This window comes from Cuculus canorus, chromosome 5 (genome assembly GCF_017976375.1).
Source record: "Cuculus canorus isolate bCucCan1 chromosome 5, bCucCan1.pri, whole genome shotgun sequence".
Lineage (NCBI taxonomy): Eukaryota > Metazoa > Chordata > Aves > Cuculiformes > Cuculidae > Cuculus > Cuculus canorus.
The window spans coordinates 67,217,941-67,243,580 of record NC_071405.1 but is presented as its reverse complement, the minus strand read 5'-3'; the positions used below and the strand labels follow the sequence as shown (position 1 = coordinate 67,243,580).

At 50.5% G+C, this 25,640-nt stretch overlaps 1 protein-coding gene across 2 annotated transcripts; it reads right to left on the bottom strand.

Annotated features, from left to right (window-relative positions):
- Positions 1 to 626: 626 nt before the first annotated feature.
- On the bottom strand, positions 627 to 24,520 carry VSX2 (visual system homeobox 2). Of its 2 annotated transcripts, none has more exons than XM_054068847.1 (5): positions 24,082 to 24,520; positions 23,097 to 23,181; positions 20,190 to 20,313; positions 3,406 to 3,586; positions 627 to 2,417 (listed from the first exon to the last, which is right to left on the bottom strand). In XM_054068847.1, exons 1-5 carry the CDS (start codon positions 24,518 to 24,520, stop codon positions 2,023 to 2,025), a joined length of 1,224 nt encoding a protein of 407 aa, XP_053924822.1. In that variant the 3' UTR covers positions 627 to 2,022. The 2 variants fall into 2 exon arrangements, with proteins under 2 accessions (XP_053924822.1, XP_053924823.1); XM_054068848.1 differs by having other exon boundaries at positions 627 to 2,354.
- Between the last annotated feature and the right edge of the window lie 1,120 nt (positions 24,521 to 25,640).

Here is a 25,640-nt window from a genome sequence, read left to right as displayed (position 1 = left end):
GCAGCCTCATTGTTCCACAAGTGAAGTTTCTTATGCATGCCTGCTCTGCCTTGGCCTTTTTTCCCTGTGAGACATCAGGTTTTTCCATCAGACCATCCACAGATGCCATTAACAGGGCACACAAATCTCAGCTCCTTCCCTGATAACTCAATATGGGGTTCCTTTGCTCCCACATCGGAGCTCACCTTGCTGGAAATCCCTGTCAGTGCTCTTCCCTCTCAACAACCTTCCTCCACTCCTCGGGTCAGCTGGGCCCTGCAGCCTGATCCTGGCAGGGAGGCCGAGCCTGCCTGAAGGTCTGTCCGACTCTCTGATGCCAGGATGCCTATCATGTGGGGTGACCCAAAGCACCAGAGCTGTTCTGGATGATGAAGTGACTTGTTCTCTGACCCTTTCCATGCCATGACACATACCTTCTGCCCCAGCTACAAGTGTACCTCCTTCAGCTTTGTCTTTCACCACAAAGGGAGAGCAGCACCCAAGCCCCATCTTCTCCATGCCTGGGTGGGGAGGAAGATGAAGGTCTTTCTGTGCTGCTTTGGAGCTCCTACCTCTCTCTGGCTATGGCCTGCCCTCTCAGCTTTGGCTGAGTTCACCCTCTTTGAACATGGGTGACCAGATTCATACACAGTATTCCTGTTTAGTTTTATTCTTGTTCATCTCTTTACAGAAAATGGCACATAAATCACAGATGCTGGATTACTAGAAGTTGTTACAGCTCCATATCTCAAACACCTCAATACTGAATTCTTTTCTCACTGTATATACATTATTTACACACCATGGGCTATCATCTAACACGTCAAACGATCAGGGGACAAAGACAAACAAGGGCTGGATGGAGGGGCTTAACCTGTGATGGAATTAAAACAGAGCTCTGGGGAAAGGGTGCTCACAGCTGAAAGCAGGACAGAAGGGGTTGCCTGGAAGTCACTGTCCTACAAGGATGGGAAGGTGATGGTACCACGGAGCAGGTTTGACTGTGTGGGTCTGCATGTGCTCGTGTGGGGCCAGCTGGGAGGTGTATATACACATTATGGGATGCACTGGGGTGGATCTGCATGGCTGTCGTTCCCTTTAACACTCAGAGGGTGAGCTGGACAAACTGAATTCAATAAATACACTGGGTAGATGTTGGGTTTTTTTCACCTGGAATAATGTATTCAGTAAATAAATTCACTGTTCAGCCCCTCCACAGGGGTGCAGGAGGCTCCATGGGCTTTGGTGTTTGGGGTAGTCCCATTTGGCTGTGGTGGCCAGCCCTGCGGGAGCCAGCAGCATAGGCTGGGGTCACCTCGAGGTGCCAGGTGGGACCAAGGTGTTACACCTACGGGCTAAACCTGCCTCTCCCTGCTGAATAGAGGCAAAACTCAACCACCCCAAAGCTGCAGCCCCTTCCTGGCAGACCTCAGTGCTGGGAGGGAAAAGTTGGGTAGAAGGTGCAAACTACCCTGGACGGAGAGCCGAGCCGTCATATCACACAAACACTGCCATGGGCTTGTCTCACTGCAGCCTGGGCCAGAGGCAGAGGTGATGGCCCCGGGAAGGCAGCGGGTCTGCCTGAGGTATGGCAGGACAGGTCACCAAGGGAAGGGGCCCGGGAAGCACTAGGGAGTGACATACACCAAGGAGGGTCATGGCAGCAGGGGACAGACTCTCTCTGAGATGGCAGATGGGGTCTGGGGCTGGAGCAGGAGGACAGAGCCCCAGAGCTGCTTGTGAGGCCAGAGGGACCCAAAGCCTTGGTGTCCTCTTGGGTGGCGATGATGATGGAACACTCCTGGTCCCCCAAAAGGAAGGGGTGGGGGCTGAGGAAGGTCCGGCGGGGCAGAGGAGCGAGGGGCGGGGGTATGCTCGAGGGGAGCAGGCAGGGGAGCACCCTGCCAAGCAACCCCAAATGCAGAGACCAGGGTCCTGCTCCCTGGGCAAGGGTTGCCAGGGGGGCCCGGTGGTCCGAGGGGGGCTGCAACCCCCAGAGGACACAGTGTCTGTTGGGGCTGGCTTCTGCCGCCTCTTCTCTCCCTAGATCAGCTTTTCCTCCTTCTGCGATGAGTTCGACTTCTCCATCTGTCTCTCATCCTCCACGGCGGCCACCTCCTCCCCTGCCTCCGTCCTCCTGCCTGGGGCTGGGGTGTCCCCAGCGATGGTCCCCAGGACTTTGGTGCTGTGCTCCTGAGCTTTGGCCCTGAGGGCGGCAATGCTGTTTTCTCTCAGTTCCTCTTGGGAAATGGTGGTTTTGGGATCCGCGCCCCTCTCCTCCTTGTCACCCTTGTCAAGCTTGGGCAGGGCCTGGCGTTCCACCTCTGTCTTCCTCCCCGCCTCAGCCGCTGCCTCCAGAGACTTTTTGTGCATCCCTAAAAAGAATTGTTGGTATTCGGGTTTAGAAAAGCGCCTGGGCATGGGAAAGCCATCTTGAACTGAAAACAGCAAAGATAAAGAGAGGCCAGAATTAAGGAAAAGCAGAAACCCTCGCTTCATGCAGCAGTTGCAGCGGGCCGCTTGCTCTGGCCCCCGTGCGAAGGCAGCCCAGGCAAGGCAGCCGCCTGCTGGGGTGATCCAGCCCTGCCATTTGTGGCCTCAGGGCTTCCCCACAAGGTCTATAATTATTCTCCCCTTTATTTCTCTCCGTGAACCTAAAGCTAACTTGTCCCTGCAGGGGATGAGGGTCTTGGATAGCAGCACCGTTGCCTTAGCTTCATCAAGACTGGGCAGTGAGACCACCCCCATTGCCTATTCCTCTATCAACCCGCTCCTCACACAACCCATCCTTCTGCCTCTCTTGGTTTCACACAGATAGAAGGACAGGACAGCTTGTTGTCAGGATGCCAGGCACTAGTTTTGGGGTAGAACCAGCTTGAAAGTTCAGAAAGCAGGAAGCAAAGAGCAGGAGCATGGTAGGGTGGCTGCTCCCTATCTGCACAGAAAACCAAGCAAAACTGCAGACATGCAGCTCCTCCCAGTGCTGGGAGGAGGAGGAGGAGGCAGCACCAGCACGTTGCTTGGCACTTGGTGCAAGGAGAGTACATTTGTGGGTCCCAGCACCCCACACAGCATCACAGGGCTGTGGGCGTCAGATGACCTCCCACCTTGGGGAAGGGTTGGAGCCTCTGCTCCAGGGCTGAGCATGTGAGATGTTTGTACCATGGGCGTCAAAAGCCAACACCCACCTGAGCATTCCTGCCCTGGCCAGATCCTGCAGGTCAGGATCCAAGGACCAGCAGGGATTTGGGATGGGCAGTCAGACCCTACTGACAAGGGCCATTGGGGGATAGAGGGTGGCAGGGCAGAAGGACACTCTTGCCACCCTCCGCCCATGTTTTCAAGTTGGCTCCGGTTTCTTCCTCACAACCCCTCACTTCATCTCAACTCACTTGATGCCCCCCATGAAGGCAGCTGCTCTCTTACCCAGGAGCCAAGGGGCGCAGGACTCCATGATGCCGTCCTTGGCAGACTTGAGGATGGACTCTGGCAGTGGGATGGAGTGACGCACCATGGCACCATAGAGCCCATACTCAGCCATCACGCTGCTCCTGCCCCAGCACTTCTCCCTCTTCCGCCATTTGGCCCGACGGTTCTGGAACCAAACCTGGGACACGCAACAAAGAGGGACATGGGTTTTTCAGAGGAAGAATGTGTCAGTCCCCTTCTTGCATGAAAACATGCATGTGCTTGTGCAGTGGGATGAAGGCAGACACATGGATGCTCATGGTGGAAGCACTGCAGCCTCTTCCCCCATGCAGCAGCCATTCGGTATCTCTCCCTCCCTCTGCAGGAGCTGAGGGCCAAGCATGAGAGCATGTCCCATCCCTCTCGGCAGGATGTAATTAATTTGCCAGCGCGCATCTTTTTCTAGTGGCTTTTGGCTCTCGTGCCTGGGAATTTCTTCCATTATTTACCGAGTATCTGAGCTGCAGCCCAGGGTTGCGGGCAGCAGCGCCTGCAGGAGGGCTGGGATGGGGGGCGGATGCTCAGGAGAGAAGGGAGAAGGGGGAAGCTGATCCGTGTGCTTTGCCCTGAATTCCCAGTTTGAAAAGCCCCTCAATTCTCAGAAAATTGGCAGAATAATCTCTGAGCTGTGACCTGGGGGCCAGTGAGCAGAGAGGCGGGCTGCGACGGTAGTGGGGGATGCTGGCAGAAATCTATTAGCGCTCCGATTTCCATTCCTCTTGTCTCCCTCACCCTCCTCCCTCCCTGGCTCCCCTCCTTTCCCGACGAGCAGAGGCATCAGCTTTAGATGAAAAATTGCTCGAGGTCTATTCAGAAGGAAGCAAAGGAAGAGTCAGCCCCAGGGGCAGCCCAGGCCTGATTGAAAAATAAGTTAATTTCAGTTTGAATCGATGGGCCTCAGGCACTGAAATATCACGGGAAATTAAAGCAGCTGGTCCCCAGGGAACCACGCCATTGACCTGCGCTAATTAATGCCATGGAGTTACTAGGCCCCTCTCCGAGAGGCAGCCCCTCCCTCCCCGCAGACACCCCAAACACCTCCTCATTTAACTAATTAGACTCACGGAAAATTGGGTGTTAATTTGTTTAGGATTTTTTTTTTTTTTCCCTTTTCTATTTTTTTCCCCCTCCCTTTCACAGAAAGTACAGTGCAGAATGGAAATGAATGGCGGGGTCTCGCTGGCAGATGGATGCTCGGGGTCACTCTGCAATCTTCTCCGACTTGATTGCTTGATTAGGTCGTTAGCACATTAAAAAAAAAAATTGCTTGCCGTCTGGCGCTGGCCTGATGAGTGGGATGAGGCGGGAATCGCCTGGGTAATTTATCTTTTTATACTGCAAAGAATTTGATTTCAATCTGCAGATATATGGAGGTGCCTTTGACACCTGTTTAACATTACGGAGCTGACAGCTTAACCCCCTCTTGTCCCCACTGCCCTTAGCTGGTGGGGACTGGGGCTGCAGTGGAGAGCACTGGGAGGCTCGGGCAGAGCCCGGGACCCCCAGCACTGCCGTGGGACCGTGAGACTGATGCTGTGTGGCCATGCCCTGCTCTCAGCCACCCAGGCAAGCTCGCCTCTTCTACTTATGCAAAGGGGAATTGCTCAGCACCAAAGCCTTATACAGACAGAGTATCAAGCGTGTGTCTCGCTAGTACTGGTGACAGCCAGCCTAGGCCATTCCGGGGAGCCCAACCTGGAGCCATGGGATGTTCTGCATGGTGGGTGGAGTGGTGGTCTCAGTGGCTGTGATCCCAGCTTCTCCCAGCAGAAGACACTCTGTGCCTGTCAGAGGGGATTTTACAGCCAGGCTGCTTCACCACATGTCACTTCCTCTGCATGATAAACAGTCTGATTTGCACTTTCATTCTCTTGGCATGTAACCCCTGGACCACGGATGGCTTTGAATCCCTCGGGGCCTGAGAGATGAGTGCTCAGCTTCCCCTCTCCACCCACTCTTTCAGCTGGCAGAGGGTGACCTGCCTGTGTGACACAGGCTCTGCTCGGTCCTTGGTCAGCAGGATGCTGGCAGGGTCTCTCGCTCCAGAACATGTGCTTCTCCTGCTCCCAGAGCCACGAGGGCAGAGCCAGGCAGGACTGGCTCGCTTCTTCTCCAGCCTTGGCACGAACTCCTGTGATACCTACTCCAGACCACAGCTGTGGGGCAGCCACCCTTGGCACCTCTGTGCTGCAAAGGGGCAGCCTGACCCACAGGGGCCAGGAGAGGGGTCCTGCCTGTTTTGCCCTGGATAAACCAGAACAGTCAGATCCCTTGCTGCAGAGCTCCTCTCTGTCTCCTCTGGCTTCAGGGAGAAATTCCTGCACAACCCAAGGGACAATGCCTGCTCTTCTGCCTTGGATTGGGGCTGCCGTGATGGGTTTCTACATACCCAAAGCAGCCTACAGGGCTCAGGTCTGCACAGCTGCATTTGTCACCGGTTGCCACACCCGGAATCTCAGCCAGAAAGAAGTTTTTCCATCAAGTACCGAGTGGGCAACTTCTTAAATTCTCCTCAATCCTCTCTTACCCAGATGCTTCCTGACTGATACTTCTACCACCCTTCCCTTTCTCCTCCTTCCTGCCTCGATGCCCCAAACATCTTCCCTCATGCCACATGCTCCTCCACCCTCCTCCCCGCCCAGGTTTCAACCTGGCCCAGTGCTGTCCACTACCATTTGACCTGCTGCCCCAGAGCATCCCCTTTCCCATGGCAAGGCCACAGAGACGCTGGAACCAGCAGAAGCTTTGCCAGCTGGCAATCTAATTTTGGCCAGAGAGAGGGGAAAATTTTCAATCAAAAAACGCTGATTCGATCGCACAGGAAAAACTGCATCTAGCCAATGGAAGTGTAATCAAAATTATTGGTGGCTTTCTTTTGAATGTTTTATTTCATTCTCAGCCACCTAAGACATGCAGAATCTATGTCTAAAGCCATATGGGAAAATACATGACATCAACACCTTAGTAAGATCATTATGAGATTTCCCATAACAATTTTTGTCATTTGATGGGAATTTCCTCTTGGTTTTGTCTTGGAAAAAGGAAAGTTTGAAATCCCACAATCTCTAGCAGGATAAAAATTGGATAGACTTGCCATCTTGCTTTAATACCACGAGCCATATCTTTATCTCAGGAATGAAGTCATGTGAACCTACTATTGCTCAACAGTGAGTATTACTGGGATCAGAACCCAGCCCAGCACCCCTGCCATAAGCCCATCCCATGAAGCATGCTGGGAAGAGCTTCAACACAACACTGGCAGCCCCCACACCATTTCAGACTAGCAGAATTATTCCCTGTGGCTCTTCTTGGGATTTCGCCCTTGTTCAGATGGCTCTGAGAGAAAATCTCACTGCTCTCTGCAAATTTCTTGATGCGTTACCAAAATTTTCTTGTGCCTTGATCCTGAGCTAAATTATGCAACAGTTTTAGTAATTCTGAGGTATTCTTGGCTGTGTTGGTGCATCAGCCACAACTTCCAAATGTGTGGTTATTTACTGTTGCCACCTCATTCCCCCCCCACATTGATTGGAGAGAGTTTCACCCTTACACTTCTCTTTACTCATAGGTTTGGTATTCTTTGCCTTCTTTGACTGCTTCTTGTCTTTGCTTGGAGATACCTACTCCACAACTTCCTCTGGCTCTGCAAAATTCAGCCTGCCTCAAGCAATGTTTAGGTTTGTGCATGTTTGGTCTTGCTCCTTCCCATCATATGGGTCAGCTCAGCTTTGTGACATGCTCTACTGATGTGGCTGTGTACCACGCACTTTCCTTTTTGCTTTTGTCTGGTTCACTGTCACACAGCCCATGGTACGGTGAAAAGATTGTGTTTGCGCTTCCATGCTTTACAACCAGTGGTGAAACCCCCTGATTAGTTTTAGACTGAGGCATATCAGATTTTTGTACAAAGCTATCATAATCTGATGCAGGAGTCTACTGGACCAACAGACTACATCTTAAAATGATTTACAGCTTTTTATTATCACACGAGCACCATCTGTGAAATATGAGGAGCTCGCTCCCGTAACCTCATCCTCAAAAAATATACAACACAGTAAAGATGACAGCTTTGTCTTGCTATCCATTGCATGCATTAATACCCAAGTTCAGCCTGTGCATGCACGTTTTCTGTTTAGCAGCCCCAAGTCCTCTTCTGGGCTGCTCCTGAGGCCCCACAAGTGTCATCATTGTCACACCAAGGGCTAACTCAGGTGGTGACCATCACAGCTGAGCCGGGGGCAGGGGGCAAGCATGCCTCTGACAAGTCTGCCAGACACCCTCCATGCACTGGCAGCAGGGTAAGACGACTCTTACTTGCATATTGCACACTGCAAGTTGGTTATGTCTGTGCACCCTGCAGAAACTGCAGTCTCTTCCATATCCATGGGTTTTAGTTCTAGGCACAGCAAAGCCGCAAAAGCAAAACCCACCACCTTGCAAAACCTGTTCTTAATATGAAATAGGCAAACAGAGAGTGGTAACATATCACTTAGAGAGGATATTCCCATCAACTCAGCCCTTATTTCGTCACAGCCAAGCGTCACATGCTCTCTAACCCTGCTGGGCACGTCACACTGACTCTGTCTCCTCCAAGAATAGCCATAGCCTACAAATCAAGACAGCATCCAATGCCAACACCTTCAATCTCATCTCTTGAATGCTTGTTCCAAATGCCTGTCCTTCTGAGGCCTTCTTCCCCAAACCAGCAGTTCTACAGAGCCTTATAAACAGGGATGTTCCTAATCACCATCTAATTCTCACCCTCAGTGCCCACTGCCCAAAGCAGTAAAAGCAGAGGCACCCTGCACTGCACTGCAGGGTTGCAGTGTTTCGGAATCAAGGCTGGCAAGGTTATTCTTGCCAGTTTCCTCCTCTGAATCACAAATTATGACCAGCACTTCTTCAGATTATTGATGATGTAGAAGAGCAAATTGTAGTAGGAGGAATCTTTCATTTCACGAAGGGACGTGACTCAATGTGTCCTTGTTATCCGCATTCATTATATTAGTTAGTTTGTTTACCTAATCAGCTCCTGAAACATTTTCCACTAAAGAGAAAAATCTCCCACAGGTTAGTCATGAGCCAGGGATCTGAATTAGTAAAGTGATATTTTAAGGCATCTATTGTTTCTGTATTTTTTCAGCCCAAAATTTTCACTGGTTACACTCATTTTCTCGGCTCCCGCTTTCCAAGCTGGGGTACACAGACAGGAGAATCAGTAGTGGTTAATTTTGCCTTTCTCATAAAATAATCCTATACTGTCTGCCCAAGCGTGCCTCATCCCTTAAAGGAAAATTGCAGGCTAGATAATGGGGAATTTTTGCTTCACCAAATCTTACATACTGCCTTTGACACAGCGCTTCAATAGGGGTCTTTCAAGTAACGAGCTTTACTGTGCACAAGATGGTCCCAGACCCAAGCAGTGCACGCTGACATGTCCACTAGATGGCCACAAGCAAATACAAGTCCACACATGCACAGACGCACAGAGACAGACAAACCAACACTCCTCCCAAGAGCTGAAGCCTTCGCCAGGCTGCGGGGAGCAGCCACCCACGGCTGTTGGCAAATTAAGTCAAGGGACAAAACCTGAAGTTGCCCCAGCAGCAACACTGAGTCTGTCTGCCCCACACATGGACTATCGGGCATTTTACCCCGTCTTATTTGCTCTCTGAAAAACTCCCCTGGCACAAACCTTCCACTTAAGAGAGTCAAAGTATTGATCCGTATGATCCCAGCAAAGAAGCCATTTCCAATACTGAGCTCTTCAAGTGAGGACACAGCAGTGAAACCCTGCCCTAGAACAAGCAGCCTGGTGACTTCTGTGATATTTCTTTGGGTTGTAATCTGCTGTCATGGTCCCACCTGACGTGGCAATGCTGATGGCTATCTGACCCAACACACTCATACATCCAGTATCATGCTCTTCTTCCAGGGATTCAGCCATGTCAGGCTGAACCATGCAGAAGCTGAATTTCTCATTCATCCACCAGACCTCTTCCCTCTGTACAATTACACCAGCACAACGTAGTTCCTGATGTCCCTTTCCCCACCATGCTGATCTGATCCTGTCACCTCACTGTATGCATGACGAAGTATTGGCACAGAGCAGCTCTGTTTCTCAGTGCAAGTGCTTCACACCTCTACTTGCGTACTGGTTTCCCCTCTCCTCGACTAGAAAAACCTGGTCAGCCACACTATCCTTCCTCCCTGACAGCAAAACGCTGTTCCTAAAATCATGTCCAGTGACATACCATTCACTTCCCCACTTGAAGCCCGTTAGCAGGTCCAGTTGCAGACCAGAGAATACCCACAGCTCACCTCCACACCCTGGCCCTGCCACCATCTCAGCACTAAGTTCTTCCTGACAAATACACATCTCTCTATATACCTTCTTCCTTTCCAACCCAAGACTACCATGAGACCAGTCAAAATGAAAACCTCTTCTGAAAAAAAAAGGCATGTCCTCACCCTCATACCGGAAAAAAGGGCTGGTGGCCCTTGCTGGGTACAATCTGAGGATGCAAGCGCTGCAAAGAACGGCCTCATGTCTTCCTCAGAGCACCTTCCCATTGGCACTCGTGAGCCCTGGGGCTTTATAATGAATTGCCCCAGGACTGTATGGTCCGTCTGGGTAGTGGGGCTTCCCCGAATCCCTCTCTTCTACCTATGGTCCCAGGAAAGCTTCCTGTCCCGAGGGTGGCTGTATCACTTTTGTGAAGCTGGAAATGGTTTATTGCTGTCTTTTCAAATGTAATGTCAAAATTATTGGTACCGTTTATGGTGACATCACATTCTATGGCTGGCGTAAAGTGGGTATGAAGTTAAATGAGAGCAGTAAAGGTTGCACATGGGCTGCATGGCTGATCATGGGACTTGTCATTCCTCTTCTTACCGGGAAAGCTTTCTGAGCTCACATTAAAAAAAAGCAATTCCTGTACACAGCACGGGAAGAGCCATTCCTGGTAATAGGTGGAATCGTGACAGACCCGCTCAGCTAACAGGTCCAACCAGGTGTACTGAGATGTGCTGTGAGACAGTATTCATCCTCATTGAGCAAAGACATGATGGTTCATCCAAGCTTGGGTCTCCTCTAATATAAACTAGCACGGGGCACACATTTTATATGGGTTCAATACGCCACCCAGCAAAAATGTACATGCTATTACCATGCCACAAGTCCTGCAGGCCAGGCCTGCCTCTGAATCCTGATCTTAAAGGCACTGTGTGAGCCAAATATAGCTAATATAGCTTGTTGCAATTTATCTGACTTATGCAGCCAAAGCTGTAAAATCCTTCCTGCTCAGTGAACAAGTCTTAAACTGCATCCCCTTGGGAAATGTGGAGTTTTCACCTGGCCTTGCCACCTCACGTGGCAACACGTTTTCTCACTTGTTGGCATATAAGCTTCAAAAAGTGGAGAACTTCATCAGGTGCAGAGCTCCCATCTTCCCCAAAGAGAAATAAATGTGCACATCATGTGCATGGTACACATACTGAAATCAGTGGTTCAGCACATGCCCACTCTGCACAGCAAACAGCATCCCTGAAATATTTACTTGTAGTCAGAGCATGATGCCAGCTGACCAGCAGCTTTGCTCGAGTGCTGGCTCCATATAGGCTGCCAGATGCTGCGACACAGCAGATAAAACACCCAAATTCCTCTCTTCCTAACATGCTGATTGATAACCAGGAAAAACAACAGTCATGGGTGCATGATAAAACATAGGAAAGCTAGCAAGGGTGCAACCATCATATTAGTCCACATAAACCCAGGCAACCACTTCTCATAGACACAAAGAGTGACACAGCATAGAACATCCATCCTTTGGGTGCTCACAATGCTTGTCTCTGTTAACCAAGCTGCTCTCCCACCTTTGTAATTTCATTTTGCCTCATTTGCCTCTGCTAAAACTGCTCTGCAGTTCCTCTAGCACAGACAAAACCTTTGGGTCTTCATAAAGACCACATGCAACACACCCTGTGAACATGCAGGGACCCACCTTATCACCATCTTCATGTTAGAGCAAGAAAAGCGGCCCTGCAGAGAAGGACTTGGGGGTGCTGGTTCATGAGAAGCGTGACGTGAGCCAGCAATGTGCGCTCACAGCCCAGAAGGCCAACCATGTCCTGGGCTGCATCCAAAGCAGCGTGGCCAGCAGGGAGGGAGGGGATTCTGCCCCTCTGTTCCTCTCTTGTGAGACCTCATCTGGAGTATTGTGTCCAGTTCTGGAATCCTCAACATAAGAAGGACATGGAGCTGTTGGAACGGGTCCAGAGGAGGGCTACAAAGATGATCAGAGGGCTGAAGCACCTTCCCTACGAGGACAGGCTGAGAGAATTGGGCTTCTTCAGCCTGGAGAAGGCTCCGAGGAGATCTTATAGTGACTTTCCAGTGCCTGAAAGAGGCTACAGGAGAGCTGGAGAGGGGCTGTTCACAAAGGCTTGTGGGGATAGGACCAGGGGGAGTGGGTATAAACTGGAGAGGGGCAGATTTAGACTGGACATTAGGAAGAATTTCTTCACCATGAGGGTGGTGAGACACTGGCCCAGGTTGCCCAGGGAAGCTGTGGCTGCTCCATCCCTGGAAGTGTTCCAGGCCAGGTTGGATGGGCCTTGGGCAGCCTGAGCCAGTGGGAGGTGTCCCTGCCCATGGCAGGGGGGTTGGAACTGGATGATCTTTACAGTCCCTTCCAACCCAAACTATACTATGATTCTACGATACTATGAAAAGTCAGGGCAGTTGGAGGAGTAAATGGCGCATCCTCCTCCATGACGCCTTTCAGGGGGCACCAAAATCAGATCATGGGATTCCAGCCTTCCTCGGCAGCTACAGAGCACTGTCTTTTCTCTTGGGCTGCCCTTTGCATGTCAGAAGCAGCTGCATGCCACGCTTTCCTTTATCAGTACACACAGAGTAAAGAGCAAAGCTCTGGTCTTTTCCATAAAAAAAGTAGGACTTGGAGGCTGGGCATCATCAGCAGATGATGTTCACCAAGTAGTGCTTCAGACAGCATTTCCCAAGATGAGGCTCAAGCTCATCCCTGCATGCACGGGGATACCCCACAAAGCCCCCTCCACCCCCGAGGGCTGCAGCACAGGCTCACCAATGCATGGGAACTCTTGGCACATTGAAGCATTAGCTGGAAGATATTTACTGAAACTTTATGAATTATAAAACGGTGTAACATGCTGTAATAAGTTTGTTTATGAATGAGCAACGTGCATGCCATAAGCACTTATAATAGTGACAGAAAGTTAACCAGAGACAACCAATGCTTCACTTGTATTCCCTTGCTATGAATTTGGAGAGAAAGCTGCAGCTGAAAGCTCTCACAACCACTAGCCAAAGTTTCAGCTCTGCCTTTGCTTAGACTGCTGGCAGCCCAACAGAAACCCACAGAAACGGGAATCAGGGAGCAAACTGTGCTTCTCATACCAGGCAGGTCCTAAACTGAACAACTATTGATGGTCCCAGGGCAATACCACCCAGAGTAGACATAAGAACACTTAATGTTTTCTCCCAGCCTCTGACGAAGGTGGTCTCTGGAAGCCACCTGTGCTGTAGAATATTGTAGCAAGTTTGTTCTGTGACTCAGTTCCTCCTTTCTGCTCCGCTAAAGGACCTGCCAGCCTCATGCACGTGGAGATAAGAGCCATTCGGATGTCTACGGAGTACTGGAATTCTCAACACCGCACAGGCGTGTGCCAAACCAAGCTCGTACAACGATCACAAAGGCGGCCAATGAAAAGGCAGACAAGGTTTGTGCTGCCAGAGAAGAACCAGAAGAACTTGTCGAGATCTATCAGGGTAAACGATAAACACAATAGAGAAAAATAGATCCATTAAGAAATAAAGGGGAGAGTAAATTAACCTTGTCTCTAAAATGCCTGTGTTATTGAACTGTTAAAAAAATCTCTGCTCAAAGTCAGGAAAGGAGGAAAACTTTTCTATAAAGGGTCATTAAAGGAAAATCTGAACGCACAACCACTCGCTGGTCCCTCTGCCAGGCATCCTAAGGCTGGAAGGGAATTAACTATCGAACTTCCTGGGCTGCCCAATTTATTTAAAGAAAAAAAAAAACACTTGTGAAAAACTGTAGCAATATTAGAAGAGAGAAAAAGTTCATCATTTAAAAGAGGAGTGAATGCAAGTGTTCTCAGCACAGAGACTTGTGGTAGCGTTTCCAGAACAGCTTAAGTGATCGAGGAACCACAGTGCCTTCGCTAACTTGGAGAAGTGTTACCCTTAACCTACCGTTGTTAAGAAAACAGGGGATTAAATGTGGGGAAGAGTAGTCACAGCCTGGCATTAAGCCAGCAAGGCCATTCCTCATTCTCCTGGCAGTGACCGGTAAAGTCCTTGCCAAGGCACTTCACAGCGATGGGCTATGGCTTGTTTTGTTGCCTGCCTGTTTTTCCTCTCACGGGGAGCTTAAGTACCCCAACATTTGAAGATATCTGACTCTCAGTGATGGTGTCTCCAAACCGTGGAGAGAACAAGGAAGGAGCTGTCACTGCAAAGCCTCATTTCTCTCCCTCTAGTGTGGAGGAGCACACCAAAACCACAGGGTCCCTTATGCTGGGACAGTCTTATACATCTTGCAACAAGAGAGCAGAAGGTAAGGACAGGCAAGTTTGGTGTTACTGCTTTTTCTGTCTCATTTAGAAAACTGGTCAGTGGCTGAAGCAACTCAGGGACTGAACACAGGGAAATAAAGCAGTACCTGGGTATATAAAATCTTCATACTTTTATACTTCCATCTCTGCACTAAAACCCACCTTTTAAACTGCATCTGCAGCCCCAGCTGTACCAGGTTAAATCCCACAAGCTGGGCAGGTAACCTCCATGGTCTAGTGACAAACGGGACAGTCCCCACTTCACAGCTAGCTGAGAAGATATTCCCAACCATTTTCATTTCTGTCTCCTGTAACATTTCCGTCCAGTGTCCAAAGGCATGTAGTATAAGGCTTTTCAGACAGTAATCCCAGCTCATCAAGGCTCCTACACTCACCCATCGCCCAGCCCCTCTGTTTGCAGCTATGGTAATTAACTTGTAAACAAAGTTCTAGCACATGGACTGAAAACAGGCTGCAGATAAAGGGTAATGAAAACCCTCCATTACTGAAAGGGCCAAATTAAACAACTCTTAATTGAAAAATGGAAATTCATATGAATTTACATCAACTAAACAAGCCTATTATTGAAGAGGCAGCAAAGTGGATGAACTCCTCACATACCAATTAAAGACACAGAGGCAGAGATGCATCGTACACCATGAAAATCATTCATAATAATATTCTCACCAAGCCAGTAAGTTTGATTAGTTTTATTACTCTCACTTGTACACTTTCTACATTTCTAAAAGCATAGGGGAAGTTAATGACACTTATCTGGTACCACACTGCTGTGGCTTGCCCCACTACTCAGGAATTATTGGCAAAAATAGCCAGCACTAGCTGCTCAGCTCTGTTTCATGATTAAATTCTTGCAGGGTTCTTAAAAAAATATATATAAAGATTGAAATGGTTGGCTCACACAGCAGCAACACTTTCAGCTTCTCCATCACCTCTGTAATCTACCTCTAACCACTCTAATTGCTCTGGTAATTTCCCTCCAGCTACATGATCTCCATGACTGTGCCGTATAAAGGTAGAGGTGGGAACCTGCTGGCACTGTGCCTTGTGCCAGCCTTTCTCTCTTCCGAGTATGAGAGTCACCCAAAGTTTTAGCGAGGATAGACAGGTCCTTCCTTAGTGACAGTAGCAGCAGAAGCTTAGAAAGACCAACATCACTGCTTTCTGCAGTACTACGAAATGCCTTGTTGGCCATTCCAGGACAAGTCAGCAACTGCATGGAGCAATCATCCTTATTCCACACCTGTGCTGTGGGACTAGGACTACAATTCAACACTCTGCAGCAAGCAGGAAAAGCTGGTGGGAGAGGGAGAAGACAGGGCTGCTACAACTGCATAAAGCCAAGTTTTCCCCTCACATTTTCTGTTGTGTTTCTTGAGGAGACTCCACGGATTCACTCCTGAACTCCTGCTTGGTGCAGTACAGATTCCTCATGCCTTTCCAAATTATGTTCACCTCTAAATATAGAATATTTTCACAAAACTGAAGCAAGGTAAGCCTCTTGTTCTGGAACACATGGCTGGTACCAATGCTTCCCTGCAGATGACCACCCCTCCTGATTCCTCCATCCCCACTCAAATCCTCAAGGGCTACGCAGTGATACTTAGATATCTTAATCAGACAACACCTAAAACAATACATTTCAATTAGAGTTTTAGCTGGTTTGGGTTTTTTTTAGCCAAAATTTACATTTACTGGGTACACAGACAATCCCCACTCCTCCACCAGCATCTCTCTCCCTGGGGTTCCTTTTGCTTATGTGAGCAATTTTATGTGTTCCAAAATACTCCACCCACATAAATACCATACAATCATTTAAAAACAAGAACTGACAATTCTTAGCACTTTTATTCTCTCTTCTTATTGATTACCTCCCTTAAAAGGTGAATCTAGTGTTCCCACAATGGCAGTCAGGAACTATATATTTTTTAAATACTGAACTGATTAACTGACTTTTTTGTTTTGATCAGGAGGAGACACTGTAATGGCAAACATACACAGTCATTTCAATAACCTCACATCAAACTGTTACTGAACTTCTATATTGTAGATACTGGTGTTTGAAGTTTGGAACTGTCACATATGAATAAATTCAATTAGTAGAATTTATCTAAAATCTACACATTACATTAAGAGTGCTATGAGAAAGACACCAATTTACGTCAAGTGTCAGAATACTTGTCAGCTTGAGGACATTTTGACTACTTCAGGTTGAGTCTTAAGCATATACTTCCCTGCAGAAATCTACTTACCTCACCTGGATTTTACAAAATGGTCTGGGTTTTATTCTAAGAGCAGCACTTCAACTCTTCTGAATATTCTTTCAAGTACATTAATTAATGCAGACTTTTTTAAGCATCTTGCAAAATGGCCATAATGTCTCACTGGGAAAATTAAATTCTATTCCCATGTTGCCCAACATAAGGATGCTCATGTTCCTCCTAGGAGCAGCCAGTTCAATATGAGACGATGATGCATGCGATGTGAAAGACTGCTGCCTTGAAAAATAATACACGCTCATCTTCTCTTTAAATGGAGGATTTGAATATTTTCCCTGAATTCAATGTTCTCTCAAGCCAATAACTTTCTTGGCCTCTGATGGCTATTTGTAGTGTTCTGCTGAAGGTTTCACGTGCAAGCCATCCCTATATATCATTCTCTCTATTGCACTCTTTGAATTTCACTTTCATATTGAATTTCATAGGTGATTTACTTTCTCTTTGACTACTAACGCCTGAGAAATAATTCCATGAATGAAAATACGGGTCAGATATTGCTGTTAGGTGTGGATCCAGTGGGAAACCACCTGAAACGTTATGAAAGCCCATAGCGTGCAATGTTTGCAACGATCTTACAAAACACTTTCATTAATGACCTACAAGAGGCAAAGAACAATGTTGAAAGATGGGAGGAACTGCAAGCTACAATGAAAACGCAAAAATATAAGCTCCCTCAAGCAGTCAGAAGCTCATGCAAGTGAAAAAAAAAATAGGATTACATGAAATTATAAATATTATGAAAAAGGGAATAAAGATTCATTGCCAATTGTCTCTTCCAAGGGGCATTAAATGACACTAATAGATTCAAAGCAAGATTTACTTCACTTGTGCAATTCTGCTTGCTGCGGAACTCCTTGCTGTGGGATGTTAAGATATTTACATGTTCTCAAAATCCCAGGAGGCTGTAAGTATCACTTGGTAGCTGCCCTGCTCTCATACTCTTCTCTAACATACATCTCTTGTCTGTGTCTGAGCTGGCAGGGCCATTGTTATGCTTGTTAGCCAAAGTTAATAAAATGCTATTTAAAACCCAGAACGCTGAAGGGAAGAGGCTGAGAACAATAATTATAAAAAAAAAAATCTGTCTAAAAAAATCTTGAGGTGACAGAATATGATAAATAGAAATAAATAAATGTGGAAGTGAGTAGATCAGTGCTAATCCGAGGCTGTTTACAAGGTCTCGGAAGCCCAACCAAACCGATGTGTACAGCTGTAGGCCATGTAGTCCCTTATCTCCAGACAGACTGACAGGCAAGATTGGCTTCCCCATGATTAAGAGACTAGCATGTGATTTATGAAGAATGATTCAAGAAAAGATCTTCACAGCTTGCTTAAGTGATGATGAAAACCAAAAGTGACAGCCGGGAGAAGAAAACAGGTGAATTGTTTAGATTTATTTAGAGAGTGTGAATGTCATAACAAGGGGGAAAGAATTAGGCTCATACAAAAGGGGCTAAAGTTGAAAAGGAATATGAGGTGAAACAAGAAGCATGACCAAGGCCAGGAATCATCTTGTCATGGCTTGTGACACACACAAAAAGAACGTGGACAAGGAAACTACATACGTTACGTAGTAAGGGACAACTGGGTGTGGGACTGTGAGAAAACTAACATGTCACCATCAGTGATGCTCAGGAGTCCTACATGACCCTGACACTCACCCTGGCACGGTGCTGGTGTTCTCACTCAACATGTGCCACAAATTCATGTATCTCATGATTTCGCCTTTCATGGTAAGCAGAAGTGTCCCTCACAAGCACTTCTTCCTGTAATACCTGTGCCGTTAACAACGCTTGATGTTCAGAACAGACACACCATAGGGTATTTCTGCTGTCAATCAGATTTCTGGAGCACTCCTACCTTAAAAAACTCTGCAGCGCAGGAAGAGCTGGCGGGTTTTCAGTAAGCAGCTGCAGAATAACATGCCAGCAGCAAGTCAGAGAGCTGAAATAAGTTACCCACCACTTCCAAACCAGATAAAACACTGAGTCTCAGAACCAGAAGGATTCTCCAGATGCTGAAGCAGTACATGCAGTGCCCAGCTCTGCACTGTCCACCATAACATCTCCCTCCACCTTACCCATAGTGAGGGCCCTTAGCTCCGGCCACAGGAGAAATCATCCTCTGCAGTTCAACACACACTGTGCCGCTAGATAAACCTCTTCCTTGAAAAGGTCCTTTATGAGGAATCAAAGGACCTTCTTTATCACCCAGCATCAAATGCTGGGCAGCACTGAACTCCCAACAGGTCTTCCCCTAGAGAGGTAAAGCAGTAGGGCCTGATGCTCAAAGAAAATCCTAATGTGTCAGGTAGGATTTGAGATGATGGGCCATAATTTCTGAAGACCATTAGAAATTCTGTCAGCACACAGGTTATCTACAAGCTGTTAGGTCAGCAGGAGTCCTGCCAGCACAACAGGATAAGCAGCACAACTTGCTTTTACAAAAATGTCACTCTTGGTTGAGCACAAAAATGAGGGCAGTGAGAGGGGCTCAGGACTGAGGGGAAAAAAAGGGCTGCACTTTTGTCTGGAAGGATCTCCCTGTGCCTGCGCTGGGTCATGGCTCAGCAGCTTCCAGCAGCAGCGTTATCTTGCTAAATGCCCTGTGACCAACCTTCCAGACCCGCAATGGAGCAGCCTCCTGGGCCATCTCTTTAGCAAAGGAAGATCGCAGGCTGAAGGCACAGGTGCTGGACGTGCCTGAGGAGGGACTGAGCAAAAGGAGGAACCACGGAAACGAGCACCCTCCCAACACCGCGTGGCACTCAGGTCTCATGTAGAAAGAACTACACACCAGCCACAGAGGCAGCTGCTGTCACTGTGCAGGGAACCAGGCCAGTTTAGCCTCCAGCCAGCCAAGCAACAAGAACTTGCACCAGTAAAAACGGATTTGAGACTTGCTTCGTGCAAGCAAGCTGGCAGGAGCAGGGCATGGGGAGAAAGGAGGAAGCAGTAGCTGCTGGTGTCCACCCTTGTGAACTTCATATTTGGTCTATCCAAGCTCATTGTGCCTCCCACGCTGTACACAGCATCACTAAGTCTTATCCGGCTTTTTGGGCTGTAATGATTGCTTGCCTACTGGCTGCCATGCACGCCGAAGACTGGTGCTGGCACAACCCTGCAGCTGAGGCTGCTCCTTACTGCCGGAGGTTTCACCACACAGCAGCAATACTCCATACAGCCTCGTTCTACCGCCTCACAGTGTCACAACAGGACTGGCAGGCAATTAAGCCTGAAACATTAAAAATAATTTTAAAAAAACCCAAAACCCTATCCCCAGAAATTTCAGGGAAGCTTCACTTGAGGAGGCAAATACAGTGAGCGTGCAGAGAAGCTGCAAACACCTCCCTGGGATTCACTCACTCATTCCCACACGGTGGTCCTAGCTGCCTCCGACATCCCTGCGCATCATCCTGCGCTCAAAGGAGCAGAGATGAGTCCTTTCCCTTTACACACTGCCCACCCAGGCTCAGTGTCTTCTTGCTTATACCACCAAGACCTTGAAACACTGCATTCTTTCCCTGCATATCAGTCTTTCTTCAGTGGTTTAGAATTCCTTCTGTAACACCCCCCCACACACACACTCGCTGGTTCAACACATCACATGCGGCACACGTCAACAAACAAACACCAAATAGAGATCTACTAAGAGTAGCTGACTTGGCTGCCTATCCATGGTGAGGAAGGGAGCGGACAACCTGGGAAGGTTTATTCAGACCAATGTCAGCCTTCATGCTGCTGCCTTTTCTTCAAGAAGGGATGAACATGGCTTAGCGGGGCAGGATAAGGGGGGGGGGGTGCAGGGGGTGCAAGAAATGGTTACCTGTATCCTGTCTTCTGGCAACTCTGTTTTCATGGCCAGCATCTCTCTAGCATATACGTCAGGATAGTGGGCCTCATTGAAGGCCTTTTCCAGCTCCTCCAGTTGGTAGGATGTGAAGATTGTCCTGAGGGGAGTAAAACTCTTTGATCAAAAAAACCACAAGAAGAAGCAAAGATGATGAAGAGTCAGAGAAACGCGTACAGAAGCTACAGAAACCTGGGCAACCTGCTAACACATAGCTTCTCCCCCCGCCCCCGTCCTGTGTTTCTGTGCACAAAAGGTCAGGTGCCAGGGTGAAAGGAGAACCAGAAATATGCCAGAAGGCAGCAATTTGAACAGTTACAAATCACCTTCCCTTTCAGGGGCTTCCCTCTGGAGATGTCCCACACCAGCAGCGAGCACCTGCAACCAGCAGCAATGGCAGCTGCTCTTACATCTCAGACCCCTTCTGCCTCTTATGAGAATCCTGAAGGTGTCCCTATGCCTCACACCTTCCTCTGACAGGGCAGCAGTACCCAACCCTGGCCTGGCTGAACACCATCCCCCTCCTCCTCTTGCATCCAGAAGTTTCTTAACCCTTTGATAGTTATGCTGAGATACAGCAACACCCCCTCATCATCACAAATGAGGAGGTGCTGAGTCCTTCCCCAGCTGCTGGTCCTCAGCCTCTTCAATATCCACCAGCAAATAATCCCTCCCTGAAACTCCTGTCCTTGGCGGAGTCCTGCAAGGGTTTTTATCTGCTCTGCTCCCCACTGTTTTTAACCAGTCTAGTCCCTAAGATGGTGCCCCTATGAAAGCCAGTGCCAGCTCCGCGCCGATATCCTACTAGCTGCTCTCTGCCAGTTTGCATTACCCCATTATCCTCTGGAAATCCTCCTGGACCACCCTGGGCAGGCAGCAGCCCAACCTGCCTCTGTGCAGCCAGTTCTCAGCTCGGGACAACCAGATTGAAAAATCAGCAGCTGGAAAGCCGAGACGGATGAAAGCCCTTCTCCAGGGGATGGATGAGAGCTCCCGGACCACCTCCACTCCCCCGAGGGTTAAAACTCCCACCCTCCAGCCCATCTGATACACAAACCACAATTTTCGATAAAAACTAACAACAGGAGAAACAAAAACAAAAAAAAACCAACCAAAAAAGCCAACAATGAATTGCAGCCTTTGTTCAAAGTAAATGTAGAATGTATTATCAAACTGAGAAACATGCAGCTCTCAGAAAGGGGAAGGGAAGAGTAGGGGGGGGGGAAAAAAAGTCTCTTTCTAAAATACATCTGAATTTTGGAAAAGCCCTGCAAATCCAGAGAGCATAGACAGAAAATATCAGAAATATCCTCCACTATTCAGAATCGAAAGGATTCCACTAGATCGATAAGGTTGCTAACAAAAGCAGCATGCAAATGTAAGGGACAGGCTCGCAACTAGATCCTTCTTTAAATTCACTCCTGAATTCATTCTCATTTCAAACAAGTTTTATTTCTGTTCCGACAGATTTATGAAGTCAAGGGAGAGCAGAGGAGCATTAACTCGCGCGTTTTCTCTTTCTGAGACCACAGGAAAAATTATTCCAATTTTGATGCAGTTTAAATTTCAAGCGTTCCCCTCCGCCCAGAGCACGGGAGGCTCTTCGGCGGGAGGGCTTTGCCTGACATTCAGCCGAAGTTTTCCCCTTTTAGCTCTCAACCCTGAGTAGCCCTTGTCCCTTCTGCAACACACAATACACTGCCCTTCGCAGTGTTCCTATCCTGCAGCTATTTGCAGGCATCTCGCAGCTTTTTTTCTTGGTACAACTAGAGGTCTTAGCCCTTTAGCACAGAATACGGGTATACAACTACAGGCAGATGTTGCCGATTGCTTTCTGTCCAGAACCGACAATAAAACAAATTCGAATTCCCTTCTGGACCGAGATCTGTAGAGCAGCCTCTGCTGTTTTCACCAGCCCTGCCCGGTCCACAACGAAAACGAACCCGTATTTACTCCAGAGCACCCAAAACGGGAGCATTTGCCTGGAGAAGGACCCCAGGTTTGGGATGAGCCCTCCAGACCAAGCTTCCCGTCGCACGCATAGCAGGACGCCTCCTGGGACAATCGGTCTCCCTCCACCCCGCATCCTGCTAAGCTTTCACTGGGGCATCTTTTAATCCACCCTTCCTGCTTCGTGGTAGGATTGATTTAATTATTCCTAAATCACCCACGGTGGATGGTGTCTGGCCTTCTTTGTCCTGACCCTCCGGCCACGGCGATGCCAGAACCCGCCACGGGATTTTTCGTTTCTGTTTTTAAGGCGCAGACGATCCAACTCCATTTTAAGCGGGGGAGAAGTCTGGCAAAGTCTGCTGCTGCCCTGACCGTTCCCGAGGGTAAAACAAATCCCCTCCGGGTGTCCCAAAGTGGATCTTCGTTTCCTTCACTATTTCTCCAGCCTTCTTCGGCTTCTCTGCAACCTGTGTTCCATTCCCAACTATTTGATATATCGGCAAAACATTTATTTGTAACTAATAAAATATTTAAATCATTGACTGATAGAAATTCTCCCTTGCTGACAGCCAATGTTAAGATTGCCGTGTGTGGAGCAAGGGACAATTTGGATTATTTAACTACTTCGGTTTTGGCCAGGCTGATGATTTTTTTTCCCGCTGAACACGGGTGATCCGCATCCCACCCGAACGCCCGCGGGCTGCTCGGGTTTGCGGCTCGGGATACCTGGATCCGCAGCCGGAAAAATTAAATAAAACGACACCGGTGGCCGATCCCTCCGGTCCCTACAGGCACGTCCCAAAATTCGATTTATTTTGGACGAGGAGAAGGGAAAAAAAGCGGGAGCAGACGCAGGGAGCTGGCGCTCCGAGCCGGAGCGGGGCTCGGCGGGGTCGGGGCTCGGGGGGATGACGGCGGCCGCTCGCTTACCTGTGCCGCCTCTTCTTTCGTTTCTTGCTCTGGTTTAGGGAAGATTTGGACATTTTGCGGTCGCTGGAAGAGACATCCTCGGAATCTGCGGAGAGACAGGCAGCGGCCGTGGGCTGGGGCTCCCTCCCCGCCGGGGAACCCCGGGCAGGGCCGGGCCCGGCGGCTCCGCTCCCTCCGGCGGCTCCGGCCGAAGGTTTCGTTGCGATCGCGCCGAGGACGGGGCGCGCCGGCGGCCCCAGCGCTGAGCCCGGCGCCGGTCCCGGGGGCTCGGGGCGATCCGCTCCCGTTCGGGAAGGCTCCGGGCCGACACTGGGCTCTCGCTCTCCCCTCTCCGCCCCGGAGTCGTTTGCTGCGGTTCTGTCGCTGCTAAATCGCGGAGACTGGCGAGCTCAAGAAAACCGCAGGAAAACGGGGGAGCCGCAGCCCCCTCCCCGCCGCCCGGGACCCGCGGCCGCCCGCCCCGGCCCGGGCATCCCGGACTTCCCGCAGGAACGCCGGAGCGGGAAAGGGGAAAATTGAGGTTTACAGAGCTGCGAGGCGGGGGGAAAAAAAAATCCCGTGAGGAGCCGCTGTCTGTCCGCGGGCCCCGTTCCCCGGGGGGTAAGGGCAGGGCGGAGCCGCCTTCGCCCCAAAGGAGCGGCCGCGGAGACGGAACCGGGACCCGCATTTCGATGCGCTCCCCCGGCCCGGTTCGTGCCCGCAGCTCCGCGCTTCGGGCTCCGCGTCCGACGGCTCCGTCCGCCGCCGGGGGGAAGGCGGGGGTTGCCCCGGGGCCGCTGTCCCGCCGCTCCGGGGGGACCGGGGCCCGCGGGCAGCGCTGCCGTCTAGGAAAGGGATACCGAGCGGCCCCCGATTCCTCGACAACGAGCGGGAGCGGCGGGCCGGGCGGCACCGGCACGGCGGCGGGGACGCGGTCCCGCCCGCTAATCCTCTTCCTCGGGAACGAAACGAAAGGCTCGGCGGGGGTCCCCGGGGCCGTGCCTACCTGAGCTGGCCGTCTGGCTGCCGTCCAGCTGCCCGGGGGCCCGCGCCAGGGGCTGCAGGTGGACGCTCTGCGGGTCGGAGAGCACCTCCAGGAAGGTGGGCTGCGCGTAGAAGCCGGGGATGCCGCCGGCGCCCAGCAGCCCCATGCCCACGCCGCCCACCCCGGCGGGGCTGAGCACGGAGCGCGCCGCCAGCAGGTGCCCGGCGGGCAGCGAGTCCAGGGCGGCCCGGGGGTGCGACGGCGGCTCCTTGTTCAAGCCCAGAATCTCCTGGATGCCGAAGCCGGTGCAGCGAGGAGGGGTGGGCCCGGAGCCGGGCTTGGCCCCGGCCGCGGGGGGCGGCGGCGGGGGCGGCGGGGCGGGGGCGGCGGCGGCCGCGCCGTCGGGCTTGGGCTTCCCGGGCAGGCTCGGGGCCAGCGCGGCGCCCGCCTTGCCCGTCATGCTGCGGCCGGCGGTCCCTGGTGCCCGCTCCGGGAGTGCCTGGGAGCCCCCGGCTCAGGCCCCTTTTATCCGCCCAGCCGGGAGCCCGAGCGGGGTCAGAGCCGCGCAGCCAATCACAGGGGCCAGCCGCGATTAGGGATGCCAAAAAGCCGGCACCGGCGGGGCTGCCGCTCGGTGCCCGGCCCCGCTTCGCCTTCGGCCGTGCCCGGGGAAGGATGGAGGCGTCCGTGTTTGCACAACACTGCTCCGTCCCGGCCGTGCAGGGCGTGGGGCTCCGGCCCCGGAGGAGAGATGGGCAAAGCAGCGGTGCGGGGAAATGCCACCGTCCCCGGCTTTCCTGCTCCTCATGTTCTGAGATAAATATGTGGTCGGAAGGGGAGGAAGGGTGCGTGGAGGAAACCTGAGGATTATAGCTGAGCTGTGTTCCTTGAAGCAGCGTAGAGCGGGGAATGTTGTGTGTTGAAGCGATGTCCAGCTTCGTGCCATCAGAGGTGGCGGAAAGCAGCCTGGACTCTCCAGGCACCCCCTTCCCACGAGCACTGCTTCTGAGCCACACGGTTTTTCAGAAACTGAGAGCGCCTTTCACCACCCGTGGGCAAGACACCACACCTCATCCGCGCTGCCCCTACCCTGACAAAAGCCGTCAAATTAAGAGAAAGCCTAAGACATCCCGTTTTACTAAAGCTGAGGGAAAATCTCCGCCACGGCATGTGCCTTCATAGAGGTAAACAGCCCACAACGTCGCTCCTGAGGCCTGCTCATGGAGGCTGGTCAGTCAGTGGGACACCCAACCGGGGCTGGGCCTGCAGCTCCAGATCCACACAAAAAGCCCATCTTCCACCTCAGCTTTGACAGGAAGAAGATCCCCGCTCCTCCTTTTCTTGGCTTTACAGGCCACCGAGGTGGTCCATCAGACCAAACAACTCCTGCTTCCTTTGGAGTGGGGCTCTCTTGGTCTCTGGAGGAGGGACTGCAGTGCCCGGTGTGTGATGGCACAGCAAAGGCTGGCAACTGCCTCTGGAATTGGTGGGATGTCTCTGGGACGGCCACAGGGATTTTTGGACTGCTTACAGCTGTGTACTTTGGGAATCCTGATTTAGAGTCTTGGCAATGGATTGAG